Here is an 18,324-nt window from a genome sequence, read left to right on the forward strand (position 1 = left end):
TTCCATCATGTGAGCTCTTAGCTTCATCACTGTGCAAAGACTCTTTTCCCACACAAGTTCGCACGACTTTTGGCTGGCTTAAGAATTTTCAGGCGACACTTTTCTAATGAGTACACTTTCCTTCCTTCCGATCTCCCCCCAGTGAGCATTCCTCGCACCCTTGTCCTAGTTCCTTTATGGCAGTTTCCCTCCTTATGGCTGAGAGGACCTAGTGACCCCTGGATTCACACGTTCTCCTTAATCACCAACACACTGCAGAATTCTCCAAAGGGCCATATATGCTCCTGGAAGTTGGTGTTGGAAATAGTTCTCCATCCATTAATCACTCCCTCACTCACTAATGTCCTTGTGTCCTTGAGAAAGGCTCTCCCTTTCCTGGTTTTCCTGAATAGAAATCCTCTTGCCTCTTGGGTGAATAGGGTTATGGGTTGTGCAGAGGGTGTTGGTCCACTGAGCATCTTAGAGACTGTCCTTTATGGAGCCTAATGATCCTCACTGGGGAATGAGGCCAGGGTCCTAACTGTGGTTAGTGTGAGGACACCCTGGGTTCAGAGAGGGAAAGAAGGACGAGGGAAACTCAGATGTCCCTTCATGGCCCCTGGAGTTAGAGGACTTACCCCTTTGCACCTGGGATCAGGAGACCTCATTTCCTCAAGGACACGCACACTCAGACGTTAATCTTGAGTGTGGGTTCCTTTCTGGGGTCCAGGGCTGTTGTTAGCCACCAGGAATGACAGTGCTCTCCATGCTGAGTGGAGCCATTTTTGCCAGGAAAGAGCCCGTGGTCACGCCTTGTGCAAAGCATCCCGCGCCAGGGGCTCCCATCCCTACATTCCTGTCCTGAAAGGAAACCACTCAGAGGCAAGGTGGGTCCAACCACCTCCCATGTGTTCACTCATCACTGTGTTCCAGCATCACCCCAGTTAACAGTCCTGATGGGATTGGATGTGGCTCAGAGTGTCACCCTCATGAGCTCTACCCTGCCACAGCTGCAGTTCTGCAGTGGGAGAAACTCAAAACCTCAAAACACATGCACATGAAAGAAAAGAGCAAGAGCCAGAGCCCAAACAGGCCAGGTGTGGCAAAGACAGCTGGAGTGCCTAGGTTGGGACTCAGAATCATGTCAGTGGGGTGGCATTGCTGCTGGCACCAGCATGATAACAGAGAGCCAGCCCTGCTCATTTTGGGGAGCAGTGTGTTGGGGAAGGCAGCAGAAATTGAGAGGCAGGATTGAGTTTGGCCCTAGGAGGAGGTTGGGTAAGAGGCCAGTGTGGGTTGGAGGGCCTGGGCAGATAGAGAGAGGCCAGGGCACACCCCAAAGCCTGGAGACTGCACTGGATGTCCAGGTTGTGAAACACCCTCCCCTCTTACTCACAACTGAGAGCAAGGGGCATTGATGAGTTCAGTTTGTGTGCGGCTGCATCCAAGGTGGCTCGGCTAGGCACCTCTGTTTCCTTGACTCAGGAGGCTGGGAGTCCAGGCTCCACCGAGGCTCGGCTGGGAGGATCGGACTCTGAGTTTATGCCTGTGTTCCTGGTAGGATCCATGTTGGCTGAGCCTCAGTGTTTTTGTAATGAGAGGATGGGTGACCGTCATGTCTTTATCACAGGACACACTTGCTAAATGGATTTGTTTGCTCTGAGGAGGAAAGAGAGAGGGGGGGGGGTGGTGCTGGAGACAGGGATGCAGACAGGGGTCATGGACTTGGCATAACTCAGTCTTGGAGGTGATATCCCATCACCTGTACCCACTTCAATTCCCATGAATCCAGAGGCTGAGCCCTCTTGAGGTGAGGGGTGAACCGGTTCTGGGCAGCAGGATGCTGTGGTACCTCGGAGTCTCTGTGAGACCCCAACACTAGACACACTTGGCCCTTTTGAAATCTTAGGAGAAGCCTTGGGAAGTTGTATGGCAGAGGGGAGCAGCCTCTGCATCTCAGTCCCCTCCAACTTGCCATGGTGTAGAGAGGGAACTGCAGCCACGATGGGACGGACATTGGCCATGTCCCTGTGTGGGACACAGGCCTGATTGAGTTAGGGTGCATTCTTTGTCTCTCCCCTTCTTGTGATTGTCCCATCTGTACATTTGTGCTTTAGCCACCTGTGAGTCCCATCTCTGGTTTCAGAGAGAATAGAGGGTGTTAGGGGCCAATAGACACAATAAACCCTAGAGATTAGATGCTACCCTACTTTCCAGAAAAGACTGGGCACACCATGAGTTGCACAATGATGGGACCGGGGTCCAAAAGCTGCTGAGAGGGAAGGACTGGTTGTGAATGCATTTTTGAAGGCTCCAAGCTGGAACTCTAGTGGCACCAAGCAGGGCAGATGCTGGTGGGGATGTTTGGGTAGTTGTTGGTGAACACCTGCGCACCTGAGATGGGTAGGCATGGAGGAGAAATCAGCAGCCCATAGGGCTTTTGAAAGTGGTCTTATGTGAAAAGAGGCTCAGGTATGGGCACAGGAAATGACATCATTGCCTTGACAATGGATCAAACAGAACATGGAACCCTGGTATCCAGGCACCCACTTCACTGACCAAGCCATCCGAGCTCACTTGGTTGGAGCCACTGGAGGGAGAAGGATGTTCTCCTGTGGTTGCAGACAATGCCGAGCCTCAGGCTCCCAGGAATCTCAGGGGGGCCAACTAGCCCTTTTGTGGATACACTGGGTGAGGCTTCATCTTAGACGCCAGAGCCTCTGGCGATTGTCGCAGAGGAGCTCAAGAGTAACAGTGAGTAGCACAGGGCAGGTGAGCCCAGCAGGCCCTCTAGTCTGATCCCTGATGAATGGCCCAGGACTCCTATTCTGACTCTGTGTGTGTGTGTGTGTGTGTGTGTGTGTGTGTGTGTGTGTGTTTGTACTGATGGGAACTGTCCCATTGTGCTTTGACTCTAGTGTATTGGCACAAGTCATTTTTCTGTTTGTCACCATTTCCATTTTGAACCCACCATTCTTGGTCCCAACCCAGGGTGAAAATGATCAGAACACGGAGGAGCCCTTCAGGGTTCAGAGCCTTGAACCTTACAGGCAGGACCAGCTTAGGAATGAGCTCCTGCCTGTCATTTGTGGGAGGAACCTACAGTTCAGCAGCAACATGGGGTTAATCTCCTGGGATTTCATCCCCACCCAGCAGGTGCTGGATCTCTTGTTCCCAAGGTAAGCACCAGACCACCAAGCCCAAGTGTGTAGCCCCCTCATGCCTCTGTCTTGGGGCTGCCATGTGCCTCTCAGGGACCCAAAGGTTTGTGATACCTAATGAGATAGAGGACCACACTCATAGTGGAATGTCAGCCCCGAATGGTACGAGTCCTGGAGGTGCCTGCCACAGCCTTGCAAGGGCAGTGAACTTCCCCTCTCAGGCAGAGAAACCATCCTGACTCCAGCTGATCCACAGAGGTCCGTGGAGCAGTCCCCACACACTGGGCACCACAGCTCAATGGTGTGCACTGAGCTCATTCCCAGGTGGACTCAGTGAGGCCAGGTGGTCTTTCTGGTGTGATGTTGGCTTTGTGAAGAACGTAGATCTGTGCCAGAGGCGTCTCAAAACTCGGGCCTTGGGAAAAGCACTTTTGGGTTAATAAAGACATGTTAGTTTCCATAGTGGGACAGAGCGTCCTAGCTGGGACATAGCTGGACAGGGGCTTTGGACATGGCAGCTCCCACACCCAGAGATATGTGGGAATCAGCAGTTTGGGCTCATTCACTGGTGAACATGGAGAAAGCACCCACTGTGTGAAGACACGTTTCCAGTCACGTTTCATAATTCAGTGAAAAATGGGGTGCAAATGATTGCCATTGTGTCCCTTTTCATGGGGTCAGCCTAAACCGCAGGTGCCATGAGTACATATCCTCCATGTGACTGCATCCCTGACTCCATGAGGCATAACTGCACGTTGTCCTCTTCGGTGACTATGGTGGACCCTTGGACCAACTTCAACATGGAATGGGCTTGGGGTCAAGAGGGTGGGCTCCTGTTTCCAGAATAGGGACCTGCAAGGTGATTTGACTTGGGAAGGCTGAGGAAAGACTGCTCTCCCCAATTCAGTTTTCTGCCTGCAGTGTAAGGTGTGGGGCTTCAACAGTAGGAGGGGTAAGGCGGGGAGTTGTAGGTGGAGTCAGGGTCCTCTGGGGAAGGCCCTGGGATAATGGATCCCCCCACACCACACCTCCCTGTCCTCCCCCAGGGCCACAGAGATGTGGTCTGCACTCATGGGAAAAGAGAGGTCCACCGCTACTCAGGGGAACTCAGTGAGAGCTCACAGAGAATGAGGTAGCATTGCAGCCCACGCCAGGGGAGGAGGTGTCTCTTGAGCCCCGAGAAGAGTGGGCAGGAGGACAGACACTCCCAGAAGGTGCATTCCAGGTTGGAGAGCATGTAGCCAAGAGGAAGAAGAGTGTCAGGCCTGCCCAGAGGAGGGGAGAGCTGGTCAAACCATGGATCTAGCGCTCCTTCGTTGAAGGTTCTTTGCCTGTAGCGACCTGTCCTGACCCTGCCTGTACAGCCACTGTGTCTTGCCTGAGGTGGACTGGTGTGTTCAGAACCAGGGACGGTTCAGGAGGGTAGGGTCAGAGGTTTGCTCTGGAGGCCGTGGCGAAGGCAAGGCCAGGGTTTTGCTGACTCCACACCTGCCTCCCCACAGTGCCTCATCTTCCTTCCTGGGGACCTGGGTGAACTTCTACTCTGAGGCTTCCCATCAGCCTCCAGGCTCTCTGAGTCTGCAGCAGCTGCTGCCGTACATGTGGCTCCTCCTGAGTGGCTTTAACCTGGAGCACCAAGCACACCACCTGCTGGCCCAGGTTGAAGATGGCAGATCAAGCCAGGCAGAGCCTGAGAGCCAGGCGGACCGGGGTGAGTACCTAAGTACCTCAACACACCTCCAAACCATACCCCTCCAATTAGTGTAGCCCTGTATGAGTAGATGAGTCCACTGTCAAGGTGGAGGCACCCACCATCAAGTGCTTTTCCCCAAACCCACCTGTGATCATTGCTGCAGTGGGGAGAAAACCTTCAACACATGAGTCTTTGGGGACCAATCCAGATACAAAGTCTAGCTGTTTCTCTTTGATGGGTCCAACGTGAACTAAGAGGTACTGGGGTACAAGGGGCTATTTCCTTGAAAGGTGTTCCTGTAGTGGACCTCCTGTGCATAGAGGGTCCTCAGGGATTAATCAGTGGGGAGTCTTTGGTGGAACAGAAGCTGGATTCGGGGGCTCTCAGGTCTGTGTGTGAGACCTGAGCTGGCAGAGGCTCTCAGTTGTGGGGGATGTTGGGTAGTGTATTCCTTGAGTGTCACCTACCACGCCTCTGCCCCTGCCTTTCCAGAGCTGAGGGTCCCTGCTGATGCGAAAGTATATCACGGCCTGATTGGAGGAGTGCATTATGACTTTCTTCTTCGAGAAACAGATGCCAGCAAGTCGTTGAAGGTCAAACCAAAGGAGGTAAACAGCCACCTTCTTCAGTCTTTACTCCTGGTGCCACTCCACATCCTCCAAGGGGACAAGAACCTCAGGTTCTGGATGGATGTTGTAGAATGCCCACAGAGCCAACTGCCAGGCTGGGTGGGGTGCAGTTGCTGGGCTTTGCTGATGTTGTCATCCCCCACAGTTCTTGGAACCTTCTGTGGCAGTGGCATCCAGGACCCCAGCAGCTGTGAGCAGCAGCTCGGCAGTGGCTGCAGGATCATTGCCCCAGGCCACCCAAAGCAATGAGTGCTGCATGAGAAAAGTCACCAGTAGCAGCTCCTCACTGCTTCACTCGAGCGAGCAGGTGGAAGACAGCCGCGTTGTTCACGTCCTCCTAGAGGGACAGAGCCTGAGGGAGACAAAGCGCATCCCGGTAAGCCCGACAGCAGGGCTGCCTCCTGGGTGTCCACACAGTGGAAGGCAGGAGACACAGCCAACCCCAGGGCTATGGTGGGAAATAAAGAAGAGAGAGGTCCGTCTTAAGGGCTTGACCTGAGGAGGGAGAGCATCAGCATGCCCAGCTTCCGTGGTGAGTGGGCCTGTGTATTGTGGGTTTTGCAGGCCAGAAGTGCAGACGGAAGTGCTGTGGACAGATGAAGGCAGAGATATGTCCAGGGTGCAGGCTGCAGTGCCTAGAACTTGGTATTCTCAATGAGTGAAGTTGGAGCAGAGGAGGTGGCAGTGACTTGTCACATGTGTAGGAGGGGATGTGTTCCTGGTGGCAGGGAAGAGAACCTCCTTAGCATGACTAGGTGTAGGAATTTGGGGTCGGGATCACCTGGGGGGTCATGCCAAAGCTTCGGAATGTTAGGCTTTGCATGTATGTAAATGCGGAGCTAAAGGGGTTCTTGGCAGAATTTCTATGGATGTGCAGTAGACACGCTAACGCTGCAGGTGTCCAGCTGCAGAGGAGACATGTTCAGTGACTGCCAGTGCTGAGTCAAGTACATCATTACAACCAGACCCGCACCGAGCTTCCAGAGGCCAGGGCCTCTCAAAGCTATCATGAAGCACTCAAGTGCACACTCTTGTATCTGAGTCTGTTTTGTGTCGTGGCAGTCAGGACCCAAATTTTCAGTGCATCTGCCTCTTCCACCCACAAAGGCAGCCTGCATCCCAGATCACACTTGGTGCGCAGATCCCTGGCCCATTGCTCTCATCTCAGTGAGATGAGAGTGTGTCTGTGCATAGGCAGTTTGGTCCTTTGACATGAGTGGAATGTGGCTCCCCAGGGGGAGGGGAGATGGCAGGTACAGGCAGATATTTGTACCAGGATTGTTCTAGTAGCACATTGCAAGAACCCAGGTGGTATATGGAGGACACACTCAGGTAGCAGGATAACAAGATTGTGCCCTTGTATATGTAGCTGAGATTTCTCCTGAATGTTTGACCACAGTCTTCTGGGTAGCTCTTCTAAAAGCCATTCTCTGATGACATTTGTCCCACCCTGATCCAGGTGACCTTTCAGGAGACGGTGACAAGCCTCATCCGCAGGGCCTTGGACCAAAATTTGTTGCAGCATGAGGATGTGGACAACTTTGAGCTGCTGTATATGATGTCTGAGGATGAGAGTAAGTAGGACAATCAGACAGTGGGGAGACATGATCCACAGTGGGCTCAGGATAACTGACAGCCAAGAGAAAGTGGGCCTTGGCCCCAAAATACCAAAGTGTGATGGGCCTGGCGGAGACTCTCAGGGGTTGTGGGTGTTTTGTGGCATAATCCTTGAGTGCCACCTAACAATTCTCTCCACTTCGCTCTGCAGAAATCAAGGTCTCTGACCACTCACTCGTGTGTCTGTCCATGAATCTGGGAGTACAATATTTCATCGTGAGGAAACGCCCCCAGGTCAAGGGAAAGGAGGTAAACACCTACCTTATTCAAGCTGTGCATGTGCTGCCATTCCACTCCGACCTGAGGAAATAAGAAGCCTCAGCACCTGGACATATTTGCTGGAAGCCCATAGAGCCAACTGACAGTCTGGGGTGGCTTTCTGTTTCTGGGTTTGCTGATGTTCCATCCCCCACAGTTCTCAGAATCAACCTGCAAGTCCTCCAGGCCGCTTTCCCACAAGCAGGTGGGAGACACCTGCTTAATTCGTGTCCACTTAGAAACACAAAGTCCAGAGATGGCCAAGAGTGTTCTGGTAAGCCTGGGAGCAGGGGTGTCCCGTGGTGCTTACACCTGGGTGGGGAGCAGACACTGGTCCAATACCATGGACTACTCATGCCCTCTTGAATTTGGAGCTTCTGGATGATCAGGAGGATAGATGGGAATCAAGAAGGGAGAGGTCAGTGTGAAGGGCTGGAGCTGAGATGAGCGAGTGCAGCAGCTTGTCCACTGCCATGTCTGAGGGAGTCTGTGTGTCAGGTGGCAGCATGCAGTCCAGAAGGGCAGGGACAGGTATGGGTGACAGATGAGAATAGGACAGGAACTAGGTTGCAGGTTCCCTTGTATGGGATGCTGACGTCTATGGAGGAGGACAGCAGTGTGAGGTTCTCCATGTTCCTTGAACAAGGAGCTGAGAGAGTCTCTCTGCAGAGTCGATATGGATGTGGAGCAAGCACACTAAATGTCCAGGTAACCCAATGACCACCCTTGCCGGATGAGGTGCCCTCCTACATCCCAGCCAGCACTGAGCCTCTGGAGGCCAGGAGCTCTCGTGGCTATCTTTCAGCACTCCTGTGTGTGGTCATGTTCCTGGGTCTGTTTTTGGCCCTGGCAATCCAGACCAAAGCCTCTAGGTTTTGTGCCTAGGCCATTCCCAATGCCGCCTGCATCCTCGGGCATACCTGGGATCTTGGAGGCTATTGTCCCATTCCTCCCAACTTGTGGGATGAGATTGCATCTGTATGCAGGTAGTGGGGTCCTTTCACTCCGAGAGGAGTGCAGCTCCACAAAGAGCAATGGCAGGCCCAGGAAGTCCTATGTACAAGGATTGGGCTAGTAGCCTGTGGGAAGAGCCCACACGATGAGCAGGAGGTCAGCCTCAGGTAGTAGGGTCATGGATGTTGCACTTGCATTTAGAGTGGAGGTGCCTCCAGGATGCCCCTGCCCACTGTCCTTGAGTAGTCACTTCAAGGCCCATTTCCTGAAGGCCTGTCTCCCATGCTGCTCCAGGTGACCTGCCAGGATAGGGCTCCTGTTGTCATCCGCAGCGCCCTGGACCTACACTTCCTTACTGAGGAGAATCCAGAGGATTATGAGCTGGGCCAAATCATCTCTCGCCGTCAGAGTAAGTGAGACAATCAGATAGCAGAGAGCAAGGGTCAGGATGTGGACTCAGGTCAACTCTTAGCAACAAAGAGTAGTCTCTGACCCCCAAGAACACTCCAACAGGTGTGTTGGGTTCGTGCACAAAGCCAACTGCACTTCTGCTGGTGGAAGGTCTTGAGGTCCAATAGTATACCCCAGTGGATATTGCGGCTCCCCACCAGGTGCCCTCCCCTGGACATGAACAGGCATCCAAAGCTGACATCTTTGAGGAGTGAGGAGGAAAGCCTCTCTCCAGGAGCAGTATGTTTTCATGGTCTGGGATAGGAGTGGTTTCAAAGGAACATGGGAATGCATGGGCTAAAGAGGGAACTGGCATTTTGTGGACTGAAGCAGTACTATTGAAAGCCTTCTGTGTGACCAAAAAACCACTGCCTGGGCAGAGCATTGCCAGGATTCTAGCAAGCAGTAACAGGATGAAATTGGGAAGAAAACACAGCCTGGGAGACAGCCTGAATCATCTGTTTTTGCATAAATTCCATGGTCTTACGCACCTGAGTCCACTAGGCAAGGAGTGATCACAATAGCCAGGTTGTGATCCCTAACTAAAGTCAGATGAGGGCTTCCTGAGCACTTAGCCACAGAGCTCATCTGATAATAATGCCAGCGCTTTTTTGTTGGTTGGTTGGTTGGTTTTTGTGAGCCAAACACCACAGCAGCCATTATCCCAGCCTATGTACCCTGAAGACCACCATCCCTATGAGTTCTAGGATCACTTGTCTCCTTTCTTAACCTACTGTTAGGTTAGTAGAGTCTATGGAAGAGGAAGTCTGTCTGGGGCCTTGGTAGCCTAAGAAATTCATAGCAGAGATCTCCACATCCAACCCAGAAGGGATGGAGAACAGGCTCTAGGTTAGAGGAGGGCGACAGGAAACACATGTTCAGAGGAAGGAGAAGCGGCTGTTGTATTCCCCCACTCGGGGTCATGGCACCACTGGGCCATACACCATGTTGGAAGGAAGCAGTCCCTTTGCTGGTCTTTGGAACCATTGTTCTCAGTAGGGCAGTATTTGGAATGTGGCCTCCATTCTCAGAAGCCTGGTTCACATGGAGGCGGGCTCCACCAACGCAGAAGCATGGCTCTAACGTGGTATCCGTGCTGGTCAGCCTGTCCTCACTGTGGCCATACTTGAGGAAAATAACTCAGAGGAGGAATCCTAGGCCTTTTCTCTGGGTTTCATAGCTTTCTCTTTGGTTGTGCACTGAGGCTGTCCATAAAGCTCTAGTGTGTGGCAGTGGAGAGCTCCTCAGCCCTTGCCACAAAGGCATAGACTGGGAGAGAGAGAACGAGGCTGGCAGAGAGGGAGAGAGAGAAAGATGGAGAGGGAGGACCTCTACTTGGAGAATGAGGATTCAGTGGAGCCAACAGGAACAAGGTACTGTTGCCCAGGGCACAACCCTGTTTAGGTCTTCCTCCAACCATGCTCAACCTTTCTTCCAGTCCCTCCCACCCCCCAGTAGTGTATTCATCTTGAATGAGAATTTCATGTTGACATCAGAGCACTCACCATCCAATGCTTCCCTCCAAACCCACCTATGAAGATGGCTCATGTGGGGACTGAATCTTCGGCACAGGAGCCTTTTGTGGGAGATTTCAGATGCAAACCCTAGTGGTGTGCTTTGGCAGATGCAAGAGGACCTGAGATATTCTGGAGTCCAAAGCCTTTGGTAGGAACAGACATTAGGTCTGTTGAAGTGCTCTGCCTAGTTCTTCCTCAGGGAGGACTGTGGAGGCTGTCTTTGTTGGTATTGGTGCTGAATTGGAGAGCTCTCAGGTGTGTGGCTCTGGCCTTTTCTGGCACAGGCTCTCAGATGTTGGCGTGTCCTAGGGAGCACCTCCTGAGTGCCACCTTCTTTTTGTACACCCCTCTCTCCCCAGAGCTGAGGATTCCAGCAGAGGCCAACGTATTTTATGCCAAGAATCCTCACAAAAAATCCAACTTTGTGCTGAGGAAAAGGAGCCTCTCCCAAAAGAATGATGGGTGGATCCAGCCTCAACCTCCCTCTCGTCCTGGAAAGAAGGCTCCAGCCCTCCTGAGGATGCTTGCAAAACCATTCTGCTGCTGTGTGCCTGGGCGGGGCTGAGGCAGCCCAGGAATATTTACATTGATTACTATTTTCTTCAAAGTTTGAATCTATAGTTTGCCATTGTCCTTGACCTTGTTTAGTAACACAGTTGTTACTCTATCCTGTATTTGTTGTTTCCATTAATATATTATTATTTTAAAATATATATGTTTTTGTTACCTGATCTACTGTGATGATTTGAGTATACTAAATGTAGCAGTGATTCCTAAAGGACACATCCAAACCAACAGGAAGGAATGTTTCATTCTATCAGCAAGAACTTTGGTTTTTAGGAGTTTGGCAGATGGCATTATCTGAGTCAGTTTTCCAATGGGGGCAATGAAGTATCAGCTATGATGGTACAAACACAAACAAAGACACACAAACACACACAAGAGCACACACACTCACTGAGAGATAGATAGACAGATGGAGTTGGTCTCTGCTGAAATACTTTGGAGACATGGTTCTGATTTCTCCCCTTTTGGAGGGAGTATTTTCAATTGCACAAGGTGTCTTGCAAATGAACCCATGTCTGAGGAAGACATGCATGTGTACTTCACATGCCACTTTTCACATAGCAGGAAGGTCATGTAATATTTTTCATGCAGCTGTCTTTTGACTGTGAACCATCCCATGAGGTCAGCTGTGGGATTTTCAACTTGTAGCATCACAATGGGGATCCACTCTTTGGATTTGGGGATATTTCCGATTTTCTTGATTCAGATTGGAATGATATATATATTAGTTTTTGATGAAAATTCTGCATTTGATGGTAATGAATGTCGTGCATCTAGGAATCTGTAGAGTGCAGACAATGAATGGATGCCTACTGTTGTCTGGACTGGTCTGAAAAGTCCTGTAGCATCTGAGCATGTGTGAGGGCTGTACAGGTCTTGCAAAAAGTCCAGGTCAGATGATCCTGCACAAAGCTGAACTCCTAGTGGTCTCCACAACAGTGTAAGGGCCAAGGAGAAACACACTTCCACACAGAAGTTGGGAAGCTACCTTATGAAGGTGATCATAGATACGGGATTATTAATATATCCAGGTTGGCATCTATTATTTTTTTAGCTTTTGACTTTCGCAGCTGTGGGCATCTTGACAACCATCAACTCCCTGTAAGCACAGACAACTCTATAAGAACCTGAGGATAAATTTCCCTGTGCATGTCCCCTTGTGAAACTGCTGAAGCACCGCCTGGTTTACACACAGGTGGAATTTCTAGGTCAAAGTGTGCATGTTTACTTCTTTGACTAAGCACTGCCAGGTGGCTCTTCTGCATAGCTCTACCTGTGGCCAGGATTGTATTATCTAGCTTTCTAACTTTTGCATGTTGAGTAGATACATAGTGGGAGCACACTGTTTTTGTTGGTATTTTTCTTGGTATCTATTCTGATGCTTTTCACTGGGGGATTTTTTCCTGTGAAAATGGGCTTCCTCTACTTGACCTTATTTTCTTCTTTTTAAAATTTTTTCAATGTGACTTTTTAATTTTAGTTTTATTAAAGACATTGCCCCTTGCTTGCATAGTCTATATCTAAAGCACTAGTCCTTGCTCCAAGGCCCAGCTTGCTCTCAGCTGCCCCAGGAGGGGAACAGTCTTTGGCGGTAGACAAGAGACACCCCTGCAGGGGGCACAAGTGCTTTGGCCCTCTGGTGTCTTGCCAGCAGTGCTTCCCATGCTCACAGAGGGTTTCAGACACTGAGTCAATGGTCCAGGTGGTCTTTTGTTCAGTCTGATCTCAAATTGAGCTCCTCTGAGAGGTCATATTGAAGTCCTTGTGTGTACCTGATCCATCATTTTAAACAATATTCCAAGTTCACTCTTTGTGTGTACGTGGGTTCTGGGGATTGAACCCAGGGCCTTGAGCCTGTGAGGCAAGTGACCTACCTGAGCTACACCCTCAGAGACCCCTGTAAAAGTATTTCCCCTTTGCCTCGGGGTCTAAGTTGCCAAGGCTGACCTCAAACGTTCCTCTTGCCTCAGCCTCCCTGGTGGCTGGCATGACAGGCATGCACCTGGGACTGTCACACTCGAGCCTGTGATGGGAACTCATGTGCATCTGTCCAGGGCTGAGCATGGTTAGGCAGAGCTGTGCTCCAGGCTCCCTGCAGGGCTGTGGAGGCTTCTGCTGCCCAGCAGCCCTGGTGCCATGGCCAGGGCTCCTCCCAGCCGAGGGCAGGCAGCTGCCCATTGCTGTAGGCTGACCTTATTTTCTTCTTATGGCACTCGTCCGTTCTCTGGAGTATGTTGTATGGTTTGTCCATTAGGAGTCTAACAGGTCCTCTAGAACCTTCAGACAATTAGTAAAATTCCTAAACAGTAAGTGAGCACGCGCAGAAATTGGGCTAATATTTTGGGAAGAACAATGTTGGATGATATATTCATGGCTTGAATATATCATCCAACATGAAGTTATATTTTATTACTTACAAAATAATAAAATAATGAAGCAATACCATGGGCTGAGCTAAAATAGATCCTTAGGATCTTAGGCATTCTGTAATAAATCTGTGTCACTTGAAGTATAGAGTTGATCGACTCTGAGTAATGAAACAGAAGTAAAGGTATCAAAGCAAATGATCATCTGTTTCCAATTTTCTGTGATTTGGTTCAAGTGGTAAAGTGGTGATATTTCTTAATAATGGATCAAATAGGTTCATAATTGTTTTAGAGTACAATTAGATGCCTTCAAACTTTAGGCTACATGGGCACATTTGAGAACAGTTCCAGCCATTCTCTCATCCTTTGGGTCATTCCCCTCCTATGTCCTGTGAGACATTTTCTATGTGAGGCTTTAAGAAGAAGAAGAGAATATTCTGTAAAGAAAACCTTGTGATCTGTGCAGTATGAAGTTGAATGGATTCATTCAGAAATCAGAAATTCTATTGAAAGATATTTATTTGCATGAGCCAAATAAAACCTATTTTTAGGCATCCTGGTGAAGACAAGGTTTTATCTTTATGTCTCATTTTCTATGTTTTGTTGTTGTTGTTGTTGTTGTTAGAATGAAATTCATATGTTGCCAGACCATTCTATCAGATGTGTAACTAGATGCCATTTAAATTACCCACTTTTACATGGTAGACAGTTTTTAATGAACACTGCCTGTCTGCACCTTTTTTAAAAACAGGACTGGGATCAGAAGCCCAAATACCAATGGTTAGCTGGAACATACTTTTCATTTGGCCTATCTGTCAGTATTCCCTGAGGTCATCTGTGCAATCAGCTTCGTTACTCCTGCTCCCTCACTGGATTTCATAGAAACCATATGCTATGTATGAATCAGGGACACCAATCCCACAACATAGCATTCTTTGAATATCCAAAGTCCCACTTTTCACTTCGCCATGCCTGAGATCAGCAGTAATATTTATCAGCAAATGTGAGATTTTCAAAGATCCAATTCTATGTGCTCCTTTCTCATAGAGCCTTAGGCAGGGATATAGCATACATAAATATTAAGTAAAGTCCATAGTTTTTAAAATGTCATCCATTGAATAGTTGACACATGTCTGAGATACTTTTTATTTTGGAGGAGGTATTATTTAATAGGGAATTCCAACAGCTACCTAATAGTGAAATGAGAAGTCTTGCATCCATTTTATTTTGTTTCTGATGATTTTTATGAGTAAGGGTAAGATACTTCCTTGTTCTGATGCAGATGTTGCCCACTTTTGTGAATGGATGCGGGGTGTCACCTACTACTTGCATATCTGCATATTGGGCTTGACACTGCTATCGTACTTGGTAGTTGGCAAAAAGTCAATACTGAAGTTAAGCTCTTGTGTTCTAGCAGCAGAGCTGAAGATCCTTGATGTGCCACCTTCTGCAATCCATGCTGCTCTCTTCATGTTCCTTATTGACTTCCTGGTGATGAGCATCATGGTCTCCTGGTCTTGAGAATGGCCAAGCATTGCTCTGTGAATGTGGAAGATGGGCATGTGGAAGGCTCCAGGGAGGAGGGATCATTGAACATGTACTCTAATCCATGTGCCTGTTGAATGACCTGTTTTTTTTTATTTTTGGGTTTTAAGGGAGACACTGCCCTCAAACACTTCTGTGCAGCTGGGAATGCAGGCTTCTGCTTCACCTTGCAGGAAGCATTAACGAATCCTTTCCAGAAGACATGAGAAGAGAGAAGTGAGCCTCTGGTATCATGCAGGTTCCTTGCATTGCCCATGGGCTAGAAGAGAGAAGAGTTGCTTCATGAGATTTGATCCCCTTTTTCCTGAAAAGTTCCACACAGAGGTGAGTCCCCAGCATGTTTAGAAATCATTTCAGACACCTTTCTGGACGGAATTGAATCAGAGCCCCTGATGATGTGGAAGAGCTAAAGATGGGTTTGCTATGAATTTTCTATTTCATTCATCAGGGCCTGAGTCAAGTCAGTCATTGTGCTGTCAACACATGAGCTGCTGGTCAAATGTGAGGAAGTGGTCTTGCTTTATGAAAACACCACCCTGATTCAGTGAGCCAGAGGCAGCCTGCAGTCCCTGTTTTCCTGTAAAGGCAGATTGCTGTGGATGGCCTCTGGCCTCATCATGCAGCCCTGCTCAGAGTAGGGGATTGAGGGACCAGGCAGATCCCTAGTTCCTTTTGACCTTTATTGCCATTGGGCCACCCCAGGATTCTTGGACTCTACCTGGTCTTCTGGCCTGGGTCAGGGGATGTAAGGTTTGGAATCCCCCTCTGTGGCAGGATCCCAAGCCCCCCCAGCCACTTGAGGACAGGCACAGCCTTCCCTAATTGTGTTAGAGTTGGAGACTTCTCCCACCCATCCTCATCCATGCTCATCCCACATTTTGTAGCTTGACACCTGAGGACCTTTATTCATTGACTTAGTTGTTAGTGATGATGGTTACTAAGACTAAGTGACTCTTTCAAGTCACATCACTTGCATGGTAGGGCTAGAGCATGGATCTTCCTAATTGATTTCATGGGACTCTCTCATGGAAACTGTGACTGCCTCCTAAACACACACTCTACATTTGGAGTGTCAAAATTCTTGGCACTGCCTCCTTGGCAAGTGTATCTTGTCTTCTACGTGGGAATTTCAAAAATATTTTCCTTTGGTTTGTGGAGGTCATGCAGAAGTGATTTCATTTGAAATAGCCCAAACAAGAAATACCAGTTGTCTTTTTCGCACATGGATGTGTGTAGTGAACATCCCTTTCTGTGTGCTTGCATGAGTTGCTCCTTTGAATTTGTTGAAGAATGGTTGGCTGGGGAGCAAGGTAACGAGAGATGGATATCAATGCTTGTCCAGTATTCTGAAGTGAAGAATGTATTGAGGATGTGAAGGCTTTTCTAGCCAGTTCCTATGGCTCAGTCAGGGATCAGTCAGAGGATTCTGTCTGGTAGACTCTTTGGAACATATGTCAAAGTGGCCTGGTCTTACCCTGTCCAGGACTGAATGCTGAGCTTGAGTGGGAGCTACTTATCAGTTCAAGTACTTCCATGAGTCTGTCCTCTGTTCTCTTTGTTTGTTTTTTTTTTTTTTTCAGTTTTCAGTGGACATATCTTTATTTTATTTTATTTTATATGGTGCTGAGGATCGAACCCACTGACTCGCGCATGCCAGTCGAACACGTTACCACTTGAGCCACATCTCCAGCCCCCTCTGTTCTCTTTTTTCCGAGCAGTTTCTAACAGGAAAGGAGAACAAACATTGAAAGTACAGTGATTGATTATGTATACCAATGTTATTTGAATCAACTTTGTATAATTCAAAATTAACATTTTGCTAGTAAAATTTCATATGTTGAGGAAATAATGAAAATATTGGGGTTGGGGGATGAGGAAGGGCAAATCAAATATTTTTGAGCACCAAGACCTGTTTTTTTTTTTTTTTTTTTAACTTAAATCATAAACTGCCTGAGGACCACAGCAAGTAGATATTTCCAGAGACAGTGGGAAGGTAGTAGCACATGAGGAAGGGAAGAGCTCTCAGGATGGGAAGAGGGGGCCGCTTCAGGACTCACCGGGCAAGGCACGAGGCTGCTGGCCATGGTACATGCCTGGGCCCACTGAGTGGGGAAGATCCATGCTCTGTGTCCCTCCACCCTCCTCTGTAGCTTGTGTTGGCAGCAGATCAGGGAATTGGGGTCAGAAGTGCTCCCAGTAATATAGGCACCAGCCCCCAGAGTGTGTTCCTAGCCCTTTCCCCACCTGGCCTGACTTGGTGCTTGTGTTGATGCATGGCTGAAACCCTACAGTCATCAGAGTGTGTCTGCGGTCCAGATCCACCCTGCATGGCCAACATGCTCAGACCTTCGGCTGGGTCCTAGGCCTGCTACAACCAAACTCTGTCAACTGGGTGGCCAACAACAGAGGAAGGGCCTTCCCTCAAGCTCCAGGGGCTCAACACACAAGGTGTTGGGCGGTCTCACTGCCAAAACACCTCACAGGTTCCTAGGGGACTGTCCCCCCAACTCTCCCAGCCCTTGCCCACTCTCCTATTGCTGCCCACGATCTGTGGTTCCCATATGGGCATCCCGCCCTGGCTCCAACCTCACATAGCTGGTATCCCCAAGTCTCCCTGGTATCTGGGTCCAGACTCTCCTCTTCCTACAAGAATATCAGATATTGGATTTGGTCCCAGTTGATGCTGTGTTCCATCATGTGAGCTCTTAGCTTCATCACTGTGCAAAGACTCTTTTCCCACACAAGTTCGCACGACTTTTGGCTGGCTTAAGAATTTTCAGGCGACACTTTTCTAATGAGTACACTTTCCTTCCTTCCGATCTCCCCCCAGTGAGCATTCCTCGCACCCTTGTCCTAGTTCCTTTAAGGCAGTTTCCCTCCTTATGGCTGAGAGGACCTAGTGACCCCTGGATTCACACGTTCTCCTTAATCACCAACACACTGCAGAATTCTCCAAAGGGCCATATATGCTCCTGGAAGTTGGTGTTGGAAATAGTTCTCCATCCATTAATCACTCCCTCACTCACTAATGTCCTTGTGTCCTTGAGAAAGGCTCTCCCTTTCCTGGTTTTCCTGAATAGAAATCCTCTTGCCTCTTGGGTGAATAGGGTTATGGGTTGTGCAGAGGGTGTTGGTCCACTGAGCATCTTAGAGACTGTCCTTTATGGAGCCTAATGATCCTCACTGGGGAATGAGGCCAGGGTCCTAACTGTGGTTAGTGTGAGGACACCCTGGGTTCAGAGAGGGAAAGAAGGACGAGGGAAACTCAGATGTCCCTTCATGGCCCCTGGAGTTAGAGGACTTACCCCTTTGCACCTGGGATCAGGAGACCTCATTTCCTCAAGGACACGCACACTCAGACGTTAATCTTGAGTGTGGGTTCCTTTCTGGGGTCCAGGGCTGTTGTTAGCCACCAGGAATGACAGTGCTCTCCATGCTGAGTGGAGCCATTTTTGCCAGGAAAGAGCCCGTGGTCATGCCTTGTGCAAAGCATCCCGCGCCAGGGGCTCCCATCCCTACATTCCTGTCCTGAAAGGAAACCACTCAGAGGCAAGGTGGGTCCAACCACCTCCCATGTGTTCACTCATC

At 49.4% G+C, this 18,324-nt stretch overlaps 2 protein-coding genes across 2 annotated transcripts in view; both read left to right on the forward strand.

Annotated features, from left to right (window-relative positions):
* Nucleotides 1-3,108, forward strand: part of LOC144249791 (small ribosomal subunit protein uS5m-like) — a 42,979-nt gene extending 39,871 nt beyond the window's left edge. The window contains exon 11 of the transcript XR_013342310.1: nucleotides 2,971-3,108. The gene's annotated coding sequence lies outside the window, so the exon portion shown is untranslated. The remainder of the gene's footprint in view (nucleotides 1-2,970) is intronic.
* Nucleotides 3,109-5,782: 2,674 nt separating this feature from the next.
* Nucleotides 5,783-10,891, forward strand: LOC144249881 (ral guanine nucleotide dissociation stimulator-like). The gene is made up of 6 exons (XM_077792107.1): nucleotides 5,783-5,838; nucleotides 6,922-7,036; nucleotides 7,231-7,328; nucleotides 7,495-7,611; nucleotides 8,586-8,700; nucleotides 10,618-10,891. Exons 2-6 carry the CDS (start codon nucleotides 7,018-7,020, stop codon nucleotides 10,821-10,823), a joined length of 555 nt encoding a protein of 184 aa, XP_077648233.1. The 5' UTR covers nucleotides 5,783-5,838; nucleotides 6,922-7,017; the 3' UTR covers nucleotides 10,824-10,891.
* Nucleotides 10,892-18,324: the final 7,433 nt, after the last annotated feature.

This window comes from Urocitellus parryii, chromosome 12 (genome assembly GCF_045843805.1).
Source record: "Urocitellus parryii isolate mUroPar1 chromosome 12, mUroPar1.hap1, whole genome shotgun sequence".
Lineage (NCBI taxonomy): Eukaryota > Metazoa > Chordata > Mammalia > Rodentia > Sciuridae > Urocitellus > Urocitellus parryii.

Coding starts and splice junctions, on each gene's coding strand:
- LOC144249881 (XM_077792107.1), top strand. Junction 7,612..8,585: donor AGATGGCCAAGAGTGTTCTG/GTAAGCCTGGGA, acceptor ATGCTGCTCCAG/GTGACCTGCCAGGATAGGGC. Junction 8,701..10,617: donor AATCATCTCTCGCCGTCAGA/GTAAGTGAGACA, acceptor CTCTCTCCCCAG/AGCTGAGGATTCCAGCAGAG.